The sequence below is a fragment of the Microtus oregoni genome, unplaced genomic scaffold (assembly GCF_018167655.1).
Source record: "Microtus oregoni isolate MIOR12 unplaced genomic scaffold, Mior012 000015F_ref0000493, whole genome shotgun sequence".
Lineage (NCBI taxonomy): Eukaryota > Metazoa > Chordata > Mammalia > Rodentia > Cricetidae > Microtus > Microtus oregoni.
In genome coordinates this window covers 36505952-36525702 of record NW_024543074.1, presented here as the reverse complement: position 1 = coordinate 36525702, position 19751 = coordinate 36505952, and the positions used below count along the sequence as shown (strand labels likewise).

The 19751-nt window shown below is 40.0% G+C and overlaps 1 protein-coding gene across 3 annotated transcripts in view; it reads right to left on the bottom strand.

Annotated features, from left to right (window-relative positions):
- The window catches only part of Ulk2 (unc-51 like autophagy activating kinase 2), a 75701-nt gene that overhangs the window by 4447 nt on the left and 51503 nt on the right, over positions 1-19751 (bottom strand). For all 3 annotated transcript variants that reach the window (XM_041663882.1, XM_041663883.1, XM_041663884.1), the window contains 6 exons: positions 18849-18952; positions 10019-10168; positions 9272-9480; positions 5474-5652; positions 1328-1446; positions 888-1045 (listed from right to left, as the gene is read on the bottom strand). In XM_041663882.1, coding sequence (XP_041519816.1) covers positions 888-1045; positions 1328-1446; positions 5474-5652; positions 9272-9480; positions 10019-10168; positions 18849-18952 — 919 coding nt within the window. The remainder of the gene's footprint in view (positions 1-887; positions 1046-1327; positions 1447-5473; positions 5653-9271; positions 9481-10018; positions 10169-18848; positions 18953-19751) is intronic.

Here is a 19751-nt window from a genome sequence, read left to right as displayed (position 1 = left end):
AAGAAGCAATATAATTCCTAGCATAAAATTCTTATTGTCTTAATGTAGTATAGTGTTATATACTACCTGCCATTCCAATCAATAGTCTAGAGCAATAGGACATACTCTTGTCAGCTTACATTCCAAAGTTATTTCATAAAACTATTTTTTAGCTATTAAGGTAAATCTAAGAGTATAGCAATAGTACAACTGTAATTTCTCTAAATGGGAAAGATCTATTATGTTGAACAGGTAAAATAACATTAGTTCATAAATTTTGAAATTGAGATACTTAATAACTAAATGTTCTATATTCCTCAGTCATTTTCCCCCAGTAAATAGAGAAAACTCCAATATATACCCAGACAAATGGAAAGCTGCTTTTCCTTAGTGTCTATATAAAGTCACTCAGTCAAACTCAATCACCTATTTAGTTTTACAGAGCCAGAATTTCTCATTAGCAGAAAAATGCTAAACATTAATCCAAATTTTAGATAAAACTATAAAAGGATGAGAACATGTCTATGTAAATGAAGTTTAAAAGAAAATACAGTAAAACTTATCAAGTGTAACAACTGAGATTATGGACTATAGTAATTTTATTAAATAAGTTACACTACACTTGGGAAGCAGAGGCAGGCAGATCTTTGTAAGTTCAAGGCCAGCCTGATCTACAAGAGCTAGTTCCAGGACAGGTTCCAAAGCTACAGAGAAACCCTGTCTCGCAAAAAGTTACACTATATTAAGTACTCAAATGTCAGTTAAATCTAATTACTTCACTAGGTAATATCCTGCCCTTTCTCAAGTCCCAAGTGTTGTGAACATTTGGGACTTGAGAAAGGGCAGGATATAAACTCTTAAAGGGCAGATCATTGTAAACAGGTGTTTAATAGCCTTGAAAAGGTTACCATTTCCACAGCACAATTGTAGATGAGTTTCTCTGCAGTCACACTGTTGATTTCATCAATAAATCTCTGTTTATCAGAGAAGAAGCGATTCAGCTTTTCTGTAAGTTTCTTGCACATGGTGATGCACAATTTATATCGTTCATTCAGATTTTTAACAACTGAAACAAAGTTGAAATTGGAATTAGTTTTAATATCCTTCCAGAAATAACAGTGACATGTACCTTTCCTGCTTTTGGAAAGAAAGTGACACTACTACATGGCCACCGAAGGAAAAGACAAAGTCAGGTTCTCCGATCTTTCAGAATGAAAAGACCGATCAAGGTTTTCTGACTTTTCTGTATCAAGTAAAGAATTAGAAACAAAAGATCAGCAGAGACTGACTTGGGACAAGGCATGACACAAAGGCCCTTGGAGCCATAGACTATGGTCTGCTCCCATACCTTGTTTCACAGCTGTGGATGGGCTCAGCTTCCCGGACTTGATCTGAGCTTTGGCGAGATGCAAGGAGGCTGCCAGCAGCTGTGCTGCTTTCATGTATAACACCAGCTGCTCCACCCGCCTGCACCGCAAGACAGGAGCAGAGAATTATCCTGGGAACTGACCACAAGATTCAGCATGCTAAATATCAGGCCACAGAGGACTTCATCCTCAACCCTTTCCCCTGCATGCCCCAGACAAGATTTTCCCACGTATCCCTGGCAGGTGTCAAATTTATTAACCCTCCTGTCTTAGTATCCCAAGTGCTGCATGTGTGATACCACACCTGGCCCCACCTTGACTCATTTAATTTTTTTTAAAGAGCTCTTATGAGGTTTCTTTCTTTTTTTTTTAAAAAAAAGATTTATTTTATATATTATGTATACAGTGTTCTGTCAGCATGTTTGCCTGAACGCCAGAAGAGAGCACCAGATTTCATTACAGACAGTTTTGAGCCACCATGTGGTTGCTGGGAATTGAACTCAGGATCTCTTGAAGAGTAGTCAATGCTCTTAACCTGAGTCATCTCTCCAGCTCCCGTCTTGACTTTTAAATATACATTTAACTCCTAAATGGAGAAGAATTAGTAAGGAGAAAGATATGTGAGCTTGGAATATTACAGGAACACTGAAACAAAAATCCGTATGACCTCCTTGTGTGGGAGTGTCATATATCAATCTGTTGATTTCATTGGTTAAGCAATAAAGAAACTGCTTGGCCCTCATAGGTAAAAACATAGGTGGGTGGAGTAAACAGAACAGAATGCTGGGAGAAAGAAGCTGAGTCAAGGAGCCACCATGATTCTCCCACTCCAGACAGCCGTAGGCTAGAATCTCCCTGGTAAGCGCACCTCGTGGTGCTACATAGATTAATAGAAATGGGTTAAGAGGCTGAAACTAAGGGGCCAAGCAGTGTTTAAAAGAATACAGTTTCCGTGTAATTATTTCAGGCATAAGCTAAAGCTAGCCGTGCAGGCGCAGGCGGAGGGGGTGCCAGGGACGCAGCCCCGCGGCTCCAATTATTACAACAGAGTGGCGCCCTATGTGATGGACTAAATCCACTTAAAAACCTGAGAAGGCTTAAAAATAAGGGAGAGAGAGTTTAACACAGATTTTTGCTGTTTGTTGGTGGCGTGCTGTAGAGAGATTTCCTGATTCGGCATCAGCAGCAGAAAAAAACGCTGTGTCATTTTAAAGCACAGCTTCTTGGGGCTGTGCTGCCAGCGTGAACTCTGGCTTTAAAGCATTTCAGTGGATTTTATGGGACTGGATGTTTCTGTTCCTGCTTGGGATCGGAAGGAGACTGCTCTGAGACCGTGCCAATGGCTCAGCACTCCCCGCCTGCACCTGGGCAGACTGCAGAATCAGGCTTAGGCAGGCCGAAGAGCATGGTGGATTCCTGCCGTCAGTACTGCGCAGAGTGCGTGTCAGATTTGGATGTAACTTGGATGAAAAGAATTTCTGTGCTGCACGTTCAGTCTCAGAATTAAAGTGCTGAGTGCCGCTCCTACCTGGCGGCCCCAGAGCTAGCACAAAATGGTACGTCCTCCATTTTGAAATTTTCCTGACTCAGCAGCAGGAAAAAAACTGGCTGTTTTAAAATGCCAGCTTTCTGGACTGTGCCGCCATTGCGATCTCTGTCCAGCTCCTGTGGGAGACAGAGCTTTTGAATGGAGCATTTGGAGTAAAGTGCTACGATTTGTTTGATGACAACTAGACTCGCTGTGTGCCTTAAAGAAAGTCATTGCCTGCTGCGGCTCAGAGGCACGAGCGGCTCAGCCATGTTGGATTGGGCGGGCAAGCTGGCAGTACCTGTTTTTGACCTAGGAATGTCACAGCTTAGATTCTTAAGCGCTTAGTGATTTAAAGGCACAAAACAAAGTGCTCCTGGATAGTAAAAAAAAAAAAAAAAAAAAAATTGCAGATTCACAATAGGACAGATTCAGACCACTAAATGAGTCACAGTGTTGGATGAATGTACGTAGGCTTGGGAGAGAAAAGAAAAGGAATATAAAGAATAAAGTTAATGTCTTAAAAAAAAAAGGTAAAGTCTTTAAAGAGACAGAGTACAGATAGTTAAGAGATTAAAAGAAATAAAGAAAAATAAGCCACGTAAAAATGGAAAATTCACAGAGAGTCTGGATTATGTACATTGTGTTTTCTTTAAAATTTTTGACTGTGAAGGAGCTAAGTACAGAGAGACATTTCATTATATGGACTGCCAAGTGTAACCAGAACGGATATCATGAGGGTATGACTTCAGAATTTGGGTCTAAGGATATGATGCTTTGGAGAGAGTCTTCTTTTGTTTTCACAGAGGATGAGACTCTATGGATTTCTTCTATCCCAGTTTGGTATGATAGACCACGCCCTCCTAAAAGGTTGATGTGAACACCCTCAAAAAATTACTTCACTCAACTGCCAACTGAGATGACCCTGGCACACAGGTTATACCATGAAAGACCTAATTAACTACGCCCCCATTCAGCAGAAAGCAGTTTGGACAGAAAAAACTGCGCCCATGTTCCCAAAATATTGTTTATAAATGTTCTTTTACATTTAAAGGGGGAAATGATATAGGTATGAATAATTTGCATTGGTATGGATTTTAAGGTCAATTTTGTTATATGTATATGTATTTCTGATCTTGATTAAGGTATTGTGATTGTGTAGTTCATTTAAAAATGTAATGTATAATTAGGAAATATAGGTTGTTGATGAATAATCATAAATAAAGTCAAGTTTGTAGTCATGTTACTTAGATTTTCTAGATATATAGAGATATATTTCAGATAGGCATTCTTCATATCTCTCAAAGGCTGCAGAATATGGCATTTAAAATATTTTAATAACTTAGGACTTTTCATGACAATGAGACACGTCTGCTCCTGGCTGCACCAATCTACTTCAAGAGGAAGATGGGCATTGAAGAGGCTCCTTATGGAGTTTGATAGCCATTTGGGCAAGAAACTGTTCTTGCCTGGACTGTTGCATAAACTGGACAAAGAGAACCTGCAAAGAGAGGACTGCTGAACTTGCCTAAAGGTGAGATGGTCTTTTGGGGTTCCTGACTCATGAAAGAGTCTGCGAGACATTCTGCAGGACACAGCAGAAAGTGACTGAACTGTCTTTGGAATTTCCTGCTTGATGAAAATGTCTGCTGGTTACTATGGGCCTGAAGGCTGAAGATGGATGCCCCAACGGTACAAAAAAACTTTGGGTGAATGTCCAGGCAGTGAGATGTCTCTGTCATTTCTAGAGTTTTCTTATTTCTTGTTTACTTAGGTAGTATTATATCCTTCTGGAGTCTTTGATGGAGTTGAAGAATGAATAGATAGTTATAGTTTTCCTTAGTTATGATAAAAGATAAAATATATATAAATATATATATATATATAATATATATAACTGTAATTCTTGCTTGATAACTGCTTTGCTATATGTAATTTTGCTACGTTAAAGCTAAAGCCTTCCTTTTTTTTGTTTAAACAGAAAAAGGGGAAGTGATGTGGGAGTGTCATATATCAATCTGTTGATTTCATTGGTTAAGCAATAAAGAAACTGCTTGGCCCTCATAGGTTAAAACATAGGTGGGTAAACATAGGTAAAACATAGGTAAACAGAACAGAATGCTGGGAGAAAGAAGCTGAGTCAAGGAGTCACCATGATTCTCCCACTCCAGACAGCCGTAGGCTAGAATCTCCCTGGTAAGCGCACCTCGTGGTGCTACATAGATTAATAGAAATGGGTTAAGAGGCTGAAACTAAGGGGCCAAGCAGTGTTTAAAAGAATACAGTTTCCGTGTAATTATTTCGGGGCATAAGCTAGAGCTAGCCATGTGGGTGGCCGGGTGCCGGGGACGCAGTCCTGCCGCTCTTATTACAACATCCTTGGTCATCAAGTATCTTCAGTTGTAAATTTTCAGAGAAAGGTGATATTAAGGTCACATAATAAATTTTTGTAACATCTCACACAATTAAACAACTTAGATTTCCTTTCAGCTTTTAAAAATGAGACATGATTTTTTAAAATACATAACAATGCTTACATTTAAATACACATTTACAGAAAGTGTAAATAAACTGGAAATGAATGACAGGAGGCACCTACCCCCAATCTTTGCTTAGCTGGCTGATCTGGTCCACGACTACACTCTCCTGAATCTGGTACAAGGACACAGCAGATGTGCACAGCTCAGGGTTCCCACCCCTCACTGCTGTTAGGTCCAGCACGCATTCAGTAAACATTAGCATCACGTTCAGATGGCGTAAGGTGTCTGTGTGTTCTCGCTGCAAAGGTAAGGTGTTTTATAACATTTTACATTAAGGACTTAAATGTATTGTATATAAAAGGTTTTCCCATACTTATGAACGTTGGAATGATCAAAGAAAACCAGTGTTTTTAAATTTTAGAGAGCTGTTAGAAAATAAATACAAATCAAACTAAATATTATATGCAGATATGTCTGCATTTATTATAGCATCCACATAAGTGGGCTACAAAGGTTGCTGTGCTTTATCCAGAAAAATAAAACCAAACTAAACCAAAACCTGAATCCTGAATCAATATGTGTAAAACAAAGACATGACAAAATAGGCATCAGGAGTATAACGGTAGGATATACTACCGTTAAATGGAGAGATGGCTCAGCAGTTACAAACATTGACTGCTCTTGCAGAGGACAGGGCTTCAATTTCTAGCACCCACATGGTGGCTCATAAACACTTGGAACCCCAAATCCAAGGTGATCTGATACCCTCTCCTGACCACCATGACAACAGGCACACAAATGGTACACAGATACAATGCAGGCAAAGGTCTAAATACTGTATATGTGGTGTGTGTATATACATACACTTTTTTTTTCTTTTGAGACAGGATTTCTCTGCTTAGCCTTGGCTCTCCTGGAACTTGCTCTGTAGACCAGGCTGGCCTTGAACTCACAGAGATTCACTTGCCTTTGCCTCCTGAGTGCTGGGATTAAAGGCGTGCGCTACCATTGCCCGGCTATAAATTTTTAAAAATTTAAAAATTACAAAGATAGGTTTGGAGAGATGCTCAGCAGGTAGAAGCACTTGCCATGCAAGCTTGAAATTCTGAGTTAATCTCTAGAACCCATCTGTAATCTCAGAACTGCTATAGTGAGATGGGAGGTGAAGAAGGGGAAATCATCCAGAAACCCATGGGCTAGCTATTGAAGCAAACACTGCAACACAAACAAGAGTCCCAGAACCAACTCCCCAAAATTGTTCTCTACCCCATACGGCATAAGTGTGGCACCTATGCTCTCATAAATTAAAATATTACAAGGACACTCAACACTAAATTAAACTTTTTTCTTTTTTTCTCTTTTTCTGAGATAAGGTCTTGCTATGTACACAGGCTAGTCTATAATTCTATCCTTCTGCTTCGCCATCTGAATAGCTGCAATTATAGCTGTTGCCAGCAAGTGCTATATACTTTACAGTTCAGTGAGTTTTAAGTCTGGGGTGGTTTTTAGATGAGAGTGATTCACAATAAAGCTCTGATTTTCAGATGATAGCATGAGAGACATTCTAAAGGATGTCTTTTCAAGGCAATTTCAAAATTCAATTCTAAAATTTTCTTTAATTATAAATGAATTTTAAAATTCCAAATAAGATTAAACATTTATTTAAATTGTATGTGTGTTAGTATTTGTGTCTTTCCTTGATCAGTCTCCACTTGTTCTTTTTTTTGTTTTGTTTTGTTTGTTTTTTTTTGTTTTTTTCAAGACAGGGTTTCTCTGTGGTTTTGGAGCCTGTCCTGGAACTAGCTCTGTAGACCAGGCTGGTCTCGAACTCACAGAGATCCGCCTGCCTCTGCCTCCCGAGTGCTGGGATTAAAGGCGTGCGCCACCACCGCCCGGCTCTCCACTTGTTCTTAAAGAATTATTTGTATTTATTAGTGTGTGTGTGTTGTGTGTGTGTTGTATGGGCATACTTGTGCAGGAATATGACAGTCAGATGATGTCAGGTGTCCTCCACCACTCCCTGTGTATTCTTTTGAGGTAGTCTTCCCCTGAAATTGGGGCTCCTATTTTTTCATCAGGGCTGGACACCAGCAAGCTCCAGTGATTTCTCTGTCCCTGTCCCCTAAGAAACTGTGGAGTTACAGGTGGGTGGAGACACCTGGCTTGTTACCTGGGTGCTAGATTCCAAATTCTATTCCTCAAGATGTGTATTAAGTGTTCTAAATCACTGAGTGTTCTCCCCAGCCCATACCTTATGTTTTGTGACAGAGTTTCCCCTTAAATGTGAAACTGTGATTCAGATAGACTGGCTGGCAATAAGCTTCTGGAATCCACTCCCTTCAGGGCTGTGGTTATAGCCATGCCATGTCTGTTATGATCTGCTGGCCTGGTTTGTCAACTGTGTGCACTGTCCTTTAAGAGACAAGCCTCCCCTCCCCAAACTGCCAAGGGAAGCAGATATCCACCTCCTCCAGCCTGAAGAGGTAACTTCTGCACTCTCCTCCCTTCTCTCCCGCCACTTTTCCTTTCTTCCCCATAACCCACTAAATAAACTCTATACCCAAACTCTCTCTGCATGATGTTATCTGTCTCCCACCTACCAAGGTGACCCGCCAGGCATCAGGGGACTGGCCGTGGCCTTGGTTCACCTACTGCTACCCCTTGTGGGGCCGGCCTTCCCCTGTCCCCACTTATATCTTTAAAAAAAAAAACACACAGACCCCCACTACTATATCTTTAAAAAAGAATAACAATGTCTGTCTTTTTTTATGTGGGTTCTGGGACCCACTTTCAGTTTTCTGTACATGTGCGGTAAGCACTTTACTGAGTCACTTCCCCAGACCCCCAAGTTTTTCTCAAACAGAAGAACAAAGCACTAGAATTTCCAAATGTCTCTCAGTTTTGTGAGAGCATATTAGACTATATTCACCAATACATAGAGTGTTGTCCTTAAGTTGGAGTGAGGAACTGAGAGATACAACTCCAAAATCATAAAATGATCTCTGGTCCTAGATTTGTGCTCAGCATAGGACAGATGACATACACTGTGGTTTTTCCTGTAGAACTGGATCCCCAGAGGGAAAGTACTGATCTATGAGTGTAGCATCTAGTCTGCTTAAGCAGAAATATTTCTGTGTTAATGACTAACCTGGTAGTATGGCTTGTTACTATTATTATTGACATAGGGTTTTACTAAGCAGCTCAGGTTGACCTCAAACTCAAAACACTTCTGCCTCAGCTTCTAAGAGCTAGAATTATGGGTATGTGCCACCATGTTGGCATAATTATTATTTAACTTTATAATTTAGTATTTTTATTAATTTTTAAAGAAGTTCATGCAATGTACTTTGGCCATATTAACTACCTAATTCTCTCCCTAACTCCTCCCAGATCTATTATGACCTCCTTACCTTATAATCTTTAGGTCCACATTTTTTAATAACCCACCAAGTTCAATTTGTGCTGCCTATATACTTATGGGTGTGGGCCATCCACTGGCGCTACAGAGGCCACATCCTTAAAGGAAACTGCCTCTCCCTCTCAGAAGCCAAACTGTCCGCAGGCTGGCATTTTAAATCTATGTTTAGATGCTTTTTACCTAACGAAGGAAAGAAAGTACTGAGGATAAAACATTATGTTTCTAGGGAAAATCTTTTAAGTTCCTACAGATCGAGTTGGGCATGGGTGGTGCATAACTGTAATCTTAGCAATGGTAACTTCAAAGTCAGCCTCCCCTATACAGTTTTGGGGCATCCAGGGCTATATTGTAAGGCCCTGTCTCAAGCAAACAAACAAAACAAAACAAAAAAGGGATTTTGAAATTTCAGAAATATTTGATATAATTTGTTCTTTCATCATTGTTAGAACACCACATCAGATCAACAATATATTCACACACCCTGCAATCTCTTCCCTACCTCCATCAGTGTCTCCTCTGGTAGTTCAGGGGCTTCAAAGGTGATGAGACCCTCTAGGCTGGGTGGTGAAGCACCATAAGGCACATATCTCAGGCTGGGAGCTGCCTCTGCTCCTGGTGGGGAAGAGCCCAAGCCTGGCCCAGGTGGGGAGCCCACACACACACGGCCACTTGCAGAGCACAAGGAGCCTCCTGAGCTGCTGGACCCCACTGCAAAAAAACAACACATGTAGCACATGTCCAAATAGTCAGAAGGGGCTTTCATACTAACTTCTCATTTACTGAACATAACCTATTCAAGTGACAAAGAAAATATTTAAAGAAAATCCCCAGGCTCCTCATTCTATTTGAATATATGAACATGGTCTCTTTATGTATATACAAACATACATGTATGCCTACCCACCAGAAGAAGGCACCAGGTCTCATAGATGGCTGTGAGTCACCATGTAGTTGCTGGGAATTGAATTCAGGACCTCTGGAAGAGCATCCAGTGCTCTTAACTTCTGAGCCCTCCCCAGTCTCCCATATAGTATATAGTATATAGCATATAGTAAAGTATGGTATAGTATATATTAATTTTACTTTTCATGTTGCTTCATTTACTTCTGACATATAACTCTTTAAGGAGGGTAAACAGCTGCAATCACTTTACTGGAACAGAAATCAAAGCCTAGAGAAGTAAAGTGATTTGTCTGATTTCACTTATCGGAACAGTCATGTAATGCACTAGAACACTGCTCCTTACCTGAGGTGGTTCTTGTTCGAAGGACCATGTGAGCACAAGTAGGGGCTGTGGCACTGTGTGGAGGAGACCCCACAGTGAAGAGGACAGCTCTGGCACTTGCTGCGGTTCCTGCCGGCAATGCCAGCATAACACTACAGGCTCCTGCAGGAGCTAAAACAAAAAGTTAGCCAGATATTAGATTACATTCAGAGTATCCTATATGGAACTAGGAAACATGCTTTTATATTAATTTTAATGTTTATTTTTATTATTTTAAATTATGTGTATGTGTGTGATAGAGTATATGCAAGTGGGTACAGGTATCCACTAAGGCTAAGCATCAGATCCCCTTGGAGTTGGAGTTACAGGCAGTTGTGAGCTGCCTAAGGTGGATGCTTGGAGGCAAACTCATATCCAATGCAAGAGCAGTAAGTCCTTTAGCTGATGAGCCACCTCTCCAGGCTTGTTTAATATCAATTCTACAATTCTAACATTAATTCTAAAATGATCATTCAATATATATTTCCAGTAAGAATATTTTAAGGGTCATCAAACTGGGTCAGCATGAGAAATTGCCCTCAAAGCTGATGACCTGAGTTTGACTCCTAAGATCCTGAAGGGAGAAGAACTGCCTCTGGCAAGTTGTCCTCTGACTTCCACATGCATGCAATGACATGTGCATGCCTACTTACATAAATACACATGCAAAATTAAAAGCTTAATGTAATTAAAAAGAATAGGGTGTGGTAGGTCACATTTATTTATTTGGTTTTTCAAGACAGGGTTTCTCTGTGTAGCCTTCTCTGGTCCGGAATTTACTCTGTAGAGCAAGCTGGCCTCAAATTTGGAGATCCACCTGCCTCTGCTTCCTAAATGCTGGGATTAAAGGTGTGTGCCACCACCATCTAGCTGGTAGGTCATATTTTTAATCCCAGCACTTGGGAGGCAGAGGCAGACAGATCTCTAGGAGTTTGAAGAGCCTGGTCTACATTGTGAATTCCAGGCAGACAGGGCTACATAGTAAATTAAAAAAAAATCTGTAGCCCGGCAGTGGTGGTACACACCTTTAATCCCAGCACTCGGGAGGCAGAGGCAGGCAGATCTCTGTGAGTTTGAGGACAGCCTGGTCTATAAATGCTAGTTCCAGGATAGGCTCCAAAGCTACAGAGAAACCCTGTCTTGAAAAACAAACAAAACAAAAAATAAAACAAACAAAACAAAACAAAAACCAACAACAAAAAAGAAATGGTCCAGTGGTTAAGAGCACTGGCTGCTCTTCCAGAGGACTTGGGTTCAGTTCCTAGTACCCAGCCAGGTGGTGGTAGCGCATGCCTTTAATCCCAGCATTTGGGAGGAAGAGGCAGAGATTAATTTCTGTGAATTTGAGACTAGCCTGATCTACAGAGTCAATTCCAGGACAGCCAGACTACAAAGAGAGACCATATCTTGAAAAACAAAACAAAAATCAGTTCCTAGCACCCACACGGCAGCTTACAAGCATCTGTAAGTCCAGTTCTGAGGGATATGGCGCACTCACACAGACACACATGCAGGCAAAACACAACACAACACAAATGGGAAACACCCAAGTTTAAACAAGGTGTATCTATGCCTTTAGACTAGACATTCTGTTCTATCAGGAAGAACGGGGCGGGGGGGGGGGGGGTTCAGCAGGTACTAGTCAGGCTGGGGCTGGTGGGTTATTTTGGATTAAATGAAGGGTAGCTGAAAAGTTACCCCATCCACCAAAGCATGCAGAACCAGCAAGATTAGTTCAGAGCCTTTTCACAGCCAGACATTTAAAAATTATTATCTTTATGGGACCAAACAATAAAATATTTACATATAAATCATAAACATCAAAGAATAGATCTTAAACTAAGGGAATAGCTAAATAAGTACTGTCATTTTGCTTGCTTTCAAATGTCCATATATTACTTTTTTGAAGTTATTTAAGTGTAGGTGTATTCTGCTCAAACTTATGTATGTGCACTGCACATGTGCGTGGTACTCAAAGAAACCAGAAGAGGTGCTGGATGCCCTGTTCCCAGAGTTATGAATAGTTTTGAGCCCCCAGGTAGGTACTGGGGACTGACCTGGGTCCCTGTATGAACACTAAACACTCAACTACTGAGCTACCTCTCCAGCCCCTATAAATCATTAATTTTGAAAGACTAGGAAAGAGCTCAATGGTATGTATATGTATATATATATTACATATATTAATATATTACCTGGTATGACAAGGCTGTAGGTTCAATTCCTAACACTACAATCTGGGCTACATAATAAGTTCCAGGCCAGTTGGAGCTACACAGTAAAACACTATCCTGGTGGGGAAGCTGAACAATATGTTACTAGTCTCCCATTAATTGTAGTGCCAAGCAACACCTCTAACTGAAGATGCCTAAGAAATGAATGCCATTCTATGTCAGCAACTGCTTTATGTTGCCATCTTTCCCTATTTCGCATCTTAAGCTGCAAGGTTAACTATTTCTAAGAAAGTAACTAAAAAGACATAGCACACAGCTTACTAATCAGAAGCTTTCTGTCTTGATTTACAGAGCACAGAACATGCAGTAACTTTAAATAATACCAGAGTGTGCATCATCTGACACAACCTCCTAATCCTGTTCCTTAACTAGAATTGGAACCATGCATCATCTGCAAGAAAATAACATGTTTATTACAGAGCCTGGCCTAGAAAAGCATGGTTATGACTACAAGGGTGTTATAATGAAGAGGTAGTGAGACTTGGAAACTGACATCATTTCCTAATCACTGCACTCTGAACTTTTTCCTTCCCAATACGAACAGTAATTGTACTGAGTTCCCTAAGGTGTAGATTTAAAAAATATTTTATTTCATGACTGTGTGCCTGACTGTATACATGAACATATAGGAACTGCTGGAGGTCAGAAGGAGTTACTGGAAGTCCTGGAACTGGAGTTACTGACAGTTGTGAGGGTCCAGTGATGATGGTGTGCCAAAGGCCAGAGGCCTTGAACCAGACCAGTGACTCACTGCAATGAACATTTCTGGGCAGTGCTGAATGACAAAAGGGTTTACTGCATGACACACCGCAGCTCCCAGTACCACTAGGAGGAACGAAGAGGGGTTGGAGAGGCAGGAGAGGTGGGTTTTTGTTTGTTTGTATTATTTTTAGTTAATTTGGGGGGTTTCTTGGGGCGCTGAAGGGGTGAGAGGTGGATATTGAGATTCTGGGAGGTGAGCAAGATTGGGGTACATGTGAAATTCCCAAAGACTCAATAAAGAATTGTGTTATTAAAAAATTTTATATAGAAAACTCAGAAATGAATCAGAGTTGGGCTATTGCCTTATTTGCATAAAAATAAAAAGAGTAAATCTTTGACCTGAGGTTATACTGATATATTTCTTATTGGAGAAATGGGTCAGTGGGTAGAGCACTTGCTATACTATTCTGAGTTTGGATCCTTAGAACAATCATGAAGCTGAGCATGCCTGTAATTCCAATGCTTCTACGGTGAGTGGGAGGTGGAATCACAAGAATCCCTGGAAATTCATGGCCTAGGTGGCCTGAGACTATCTCAAACATGGAGAAGGTGAAGAATGGCACTGAGGGTGTCCAGACTTAAACACACAGTGTTACATGTATGCCTCTACTTTCACATACAAATATGAATATACACATAGATTGTTAAAAGCTTTTTCTTTTTTCTTTTTTTTTTTGAGATGGTTTCTGTGTAATCCTGCCTATCCTGGAATTCCTTCTGTAGATCAAACTGATCTTGAACTCAAGATATCTGCCTGCCTCTGCCTCCTGAGTGCTGGGATTAAAAGTGTGCACCACTACTCCCTGGAACAGATTTTTTTTTAAAAAAAAAAAGGTAAAAGAAATATTCCTAAATAGCTTGAGACTACCAGATTTGATATTCTGACAAGAAATACCAAGGAAAAGTTCTTCAAGTCTTAAGTAACTGGCCCCAGAAAGTAATCCATATAGGTGAGGGGGAAATAAAAGTGCATTAAATAAAGGTAAATATGTAATTATTAAAGAGTGTGACTACACCCTCCTTCTCCTTTCTCAAATGATTTGAAAAGTAACTTTGTAAAAATAACATGCATGGAGCTAGAGAGATGCCTCAGCAGTTAAGGGCATTTGCTGCTCTTGCAGAGAACCTGAGTTTGGTTTCCAAAACTCACATGGTGACTCACGACCATTTGTATCCCATGTGCAACACGCACAAACATAATGCACATAAATACATGAAGGTAAAACATTCATATACACAAAACAAAATAAATCTAAAAGAAGAATAACATATAATTCTGTTGTTGTAATTTATTTCCTAATAACATAAAGAATAGAGATGAGAACAAAGCTATATCTGAGTAAAAAAATAACATTAGATGGAAACTCAAATCCACAGAAGTAACTTTACAACCAAAAATGGTAAATAAGAAAATAATGTACTGGCCGGGCGGTGGTGGCGCACGCCTTTAATCCCAGCACTCGGGAGGCAGAGGCAGGCGGATCTCTGTGAGTTCGAGACCAGCCTGGTCTACAAGAGCTAGTTCCAGGACAGGCTCTAAAACCACAGAGAAACCCTGACTCGAAAAACCAAAAAAAAAAAAAAAAAAAAGAAAAGAAAAGAAAAAAAAAAGAAAAGAATGTACTGAAATATTAATGTAAATTAACTTTTTATTAACTCAACTTTTTTGGGGGGAGGCAGGTGGTGCTTCCTACATGCTGAGTTTTTTTTCTTTTTTTTCCTTTTTTTAATTGATATTTATTGAGTTCTACATTTTTCTCTTCTCCCCTCTCCCCTTCAACCTTCCCCCAAGGTCCCCATGCTCCCAATTTACTCAGGACATCTTGTCTTTTTATACTTTCTACTTCCCATGTTGATTATATCTACATATGCCTCTCTTAGCATCCGCATTGTTGTCTAAGTTCTCTGGAATTGTGATTTGTAGGCTGGCTTTCTTTGCTTTATGTTTAAAAACCACCTATGAGTGAGTACATGTGATAATTGTCTTTCTGTGTCTGGGTTACCTCACTCAAAATAATGTCTTCTAGCTCCATCCATTTTCCTGCAAAATTCAAGCTATTGTTATTTTTTCTGCTGTGTAGTATTCCATTTGTAAATGCACCACATTTTTTTTATTATTCATTTTTCGGTCAAGAGGCATTTAGGTTGTTTCCAGGTTCTGGCTATGACAAAGTTGCTATGAACATGGTTGAGAGCACATGTCCTTGTGGCACGATTGAGCATCCTTTGGATATATACCCAAAAGTGGTATTACTGGGTCTTGAGGAAGGTTGTTTCCCAATTTTCTGAGAAATCGCCACACTGACATCCAAAGGGGTTGTAGTACCAGCTCGCATTCCCACCAGCAATGCAGAAGTGTTCCCTTTTCTCTACAACCTTTCTATCATAAGTTGTCATCAGTGTTTTTGATCTTGGCCATTCTTTCAGGTGTAAGATGGAATCTCAGAGTTGTTTTGATTTTCATTTCTCTGATGACTAAGGATGTTGAACATTTCCTTAAGTGTCCTTCAGCCATTTTAGATTCCTCTGTTGAGAGTTCTCTGTTTAGGTCTGTACTCCATTTTTTTTATTAGATTATATGTTCTTTTGGTGTCCAATTTCTTGAGTTCTTTATATATTTTGGAGATCAGATCTCTGCCTGATGTGGGGTTAGTGAAGATCTTTTCCCATTCTGTAGGCTGTCGTTTTGTCTTGTTGACTGTGTCCTTTGCTTTACAGAAGCTTTTCCGTTTCAGGAGGTCCCATTTATTGATTGTTTCTCTCAGTGTCTGTGCTGCTGGGGTTATATTAGGAAGTGGTTCCCTGTGCCAATGCGTTCAAGTGTACTTCCCACTTTCTCTTCTATAAGGTTCAGTGTGGCTGGCTTTGAGGTCTTTGATCTATTTGGACTTGAGTTTTGTGCATGGTGATAGATATGGGTCTATTTTCATTTTTCTACATGTTGATATCCAGTTATGCCAGCACCACTTGTTAAATATGCTTTCTTTTTTCCATTTGATATTTTTTTGCTTCTTTGTCAAAAATCAGGTGTTCGAAGATGTGTGGATTGATATCCGGGTCTTCTATTCAGTTCCATTGGTCATCCTGTTTGTTCTTATGCCAGTACCAGGCTGTTTTCAGTACTGTAGCTCTGTAGTAGAGTTTGAAGTCAGGGATTGTGATGCCTCCAGAAGTTCTTTTATTGCACAGGATTGTTTTGGCTATTCCTGGGTTTTTTGCTTTTCCAAATGAAGTTGAGTACCGTTCTGTCGAGGTCTTTGAAGAATTTTGCTTGGATTTTGATGGACACAGCTTGTTTTTTATAATATTTAAAAATTGTAATTTAGAATATTTTATTATTTCCAATTATGTGTATATCTGTCTGTGCACATGACAAGAACCCCAGAAGGTCAGAAAATACCTTGAATCTGGAGTTATTGGTGGTTGTCAGGCCCCAAGGGGGTGCTGGGAACTAAACATCTTTAAGTCTAGTTCCAGAGGCTCTAACATATTCTTCTGGCCTCTACGGGCACCTGGCAAAGGTGGTACACATATAAACACACAAGCAAACACTCATATTCATAAAAATAAAATCTAAAAAAATATCACATTTTCTTATACGTGTAGAGTAACAATGATGGCACTAAGAAAGGAAATGGAAATTAGTACTTAAGAGGAGTAATTTTTTATTAATTTTTTCATTTATTTTACATACCATCCACAGTTACCCTTCCTTCCTCTCTTCCTACTGCCTCCTCCTACCTCCCATCTATCCCCCATCCACTCCTTCTATATTCAGAAAGGGGCAGGCCTCCCAGGGGAGTCAACATGTCAAGCATTTCATATTACATTGAGGCAGGACTACGCTCCATCCCTCCATCAAGGCTTGGTGAGATATCCCTGCATGGGGAATAGATTCCAAAAAGCCAGGGACAGATCCTGGTCCTACTGCTGGGGACCCCCATAAACAGACCAAGTTACATGTAGCGCGTAAAATGAATGCAGACAGATTGTAAAAAATATATACAGCTTTAATGTAGAAATAGACTTACAGTACCACGGTTTCCACGGAGGAGAACAGGAAGCAGAAGGGGCGGCTTCATAGGTAAACATTAGCCTGAGGCGAACACGCCCCCAATGGGCTGGACTTGGACTTATCCCTACAGTTACACATTGTTATCAACATAGAGAAGGACTAGGTTGATCCCATGTAGGCTCTCTAGCTGTTGGTACAGTCCATAAGCTCCTGATCATGATCTTGACCCCCCTCCTTGCTTGTACAATCCCCAAGAGGAATAATATTTCTATACGTTACTAGAATCAAGTTAGTGTAAATTTCAAGTTGATGGTGAAAATATATGGTAAGTCCTAAGGCAATCATTAAAAACTAAACAGTTAAAAAACACCATTAAGGGAATCAAAATGTGACATGAAACTAATCACAAGAAAGCAGTAAAGATGGAACAAGGGCAGAGTGTAGTAGCACACATGCAATCCCAGAACTCTAGAGGCAGAGGCCAGAGAATAACCACAAATTTGAGGCCAGTCTGGCCTATCTAGTAAGTTCTAGGCCAGGCAGGGTTGCACAGTGACAGTCTGTCTCAAAAAAAAATTCAATATCCAACTTTATACATCTACACAGGACGTGTTCTAGTCCAAAGACATTCTTAAGTTAAAAAGAAAAAGACAACATAACAACTACTGTGAGATTCCACGGTCCTTCTCTTCAGACACTGCATAGCAAGATCAGAATGAAGTGACATATTAACGCCTACGGTCTTTAGAGTTGTTCTCTTCAGACTAGAGAACAAATCAAATGAGGTAATTTGTTGGCCCAGATATTTTTTAAATTTTTTTATGGTTTATTTAACTTTATTTTATGTGCATTGGTGTGAAGGTGTCAGATTCCCTGGAACTGGATTTTCAGACAGTTGTGAGCTGCCATGTGAGTGCTGGGAATTGAACCGGAGACCTCGGGAAGAACAGTCAGTGCTCTTAACCACTGAGCCATCTCTCTAGCCCTGTCCAGATATTTTTTAGAATGTAATAAAGACAATAGGGAGCTGGGCATGGTAGCTGGGCATGGTGGCACACGCCTTTAATTTTAGTACATTCAGGAGACAAAGGCCAAGTGGGTCTCTGAATTCTAGGCCAGCATCATCTACGTAGTGAATTTCAGGACTGCCAGGGCTATGAAAAGAGATCCCGTCTCAAAGAAACAAAACAAAACAAAACAAACCCAAACAAAAGAACCTAGAGAAAACAAGATTATGATTGACTGCAAAATGTGGGTATATATAATACTTAGGGATGCCTAGAATACATTCCAGAAATTTTAACTGCAAACAACCTTGGGGTAAGGATATGAAATCTCACTGGTGGTTTTTCTGTTTGTTTGTTTTTAATTTTCTTATTTTTGTATAAACAGTTCAGATAATCTCAAAAGGAGTGCTCAATATATATAAATTCTGGAGCAACTCTGAAAGGTCCAGGGGCCTTAGTAACTGTATCTTTCTGGGATTCAGCTGCTATTTAAAAAAAAAAAAAGTTTGGGAGTATTGTATTTAGGCTAACTTCAGCCAGGAAAATCCTACCAACAATAACATTTTGGACACAAATCTTCGAATCATAGAGTATTGCTCATCAATTTACTGAGTAAGATTTGTTTGGATGGGTATTGAAAAGGCAAATGAGATGAAAGAATGACCTCTACAACTATATAAAAATATGTATTTGTGTTGTTTTAAGCCATCAAGCTTGTGACACTTTATTATAAAGTAATAAATTATGCATATGCTAACAAATTACCTGTTGACAAATTAAGAACATTTTCTTACCTATATCCATTGGTCGTTCTGTATTTAAACTATCCGTGCTGCCCTGGTGTCCACCTAATGGCACCTTTACTTGCTGGTCTGATAACTTCCCAGTACTGACAGATCTAAAAAGAACAGTGATGTGAGTAATAGGAAAGCACCTTTTAAAACTGATAAAGAATACTTCGGCAGAGCCGGGCTGTGGTGGCACACGCCTTTAATCCCAGCACTCGGGAGGCAGAGGCAGGCGGATCTCTGTGAGTTCGAGACCAGCCTAGTCTACAAGAGCTAGTTCCAGGACAGGCTCCAAAACCACAGAGAAACCCTGTCTCAAAAAACCAAAAAAAAAAAAACAAAACCAAAGAATACTTCGGCATATAGACTGACTTCTCTAACAAAAATAAAAGAAATGGTTTACTTAAGAAACTCAGGAAGAGCTCTGTACTGGCTGGTTTGGGTATCAACTTGATAATAAACTATAATAAACTAGAGTCATCAGACAGGAAGGAGCCCCATTTGAGGAAATGCTTCTATGAGATCTGGTTGTAGGGGATTTTCCCAATTAGTAATCAATGGAGGTAGAGATCAGCACATGGTGGGTGGGGCTTTCCCTATGCGGGTGGTCCTGGGTTCTAAAAGAAAGCAGGCTGAGCAAGCCATGGGGAATAAGCCAGTCAGCAGCACCCTCTATGGCCTCTGCATCAGCTCCTGCCTCTAGGATTCTGCCGTTTGAGTTCCTGTCCTTTCTTCAGTGATGGACAGTAATATGGAAGTATAAGCCAAATAAACCCTTTTCTCCCCAACTAATTCCAAATGTATATGGTACATATTATTAATCACATGGCATAAAACACCTACTAATGTATCTAATTGCTTTTACAACAGAATACAGTGATTTATGAATTAGTTTTCATTAGTCTTTTA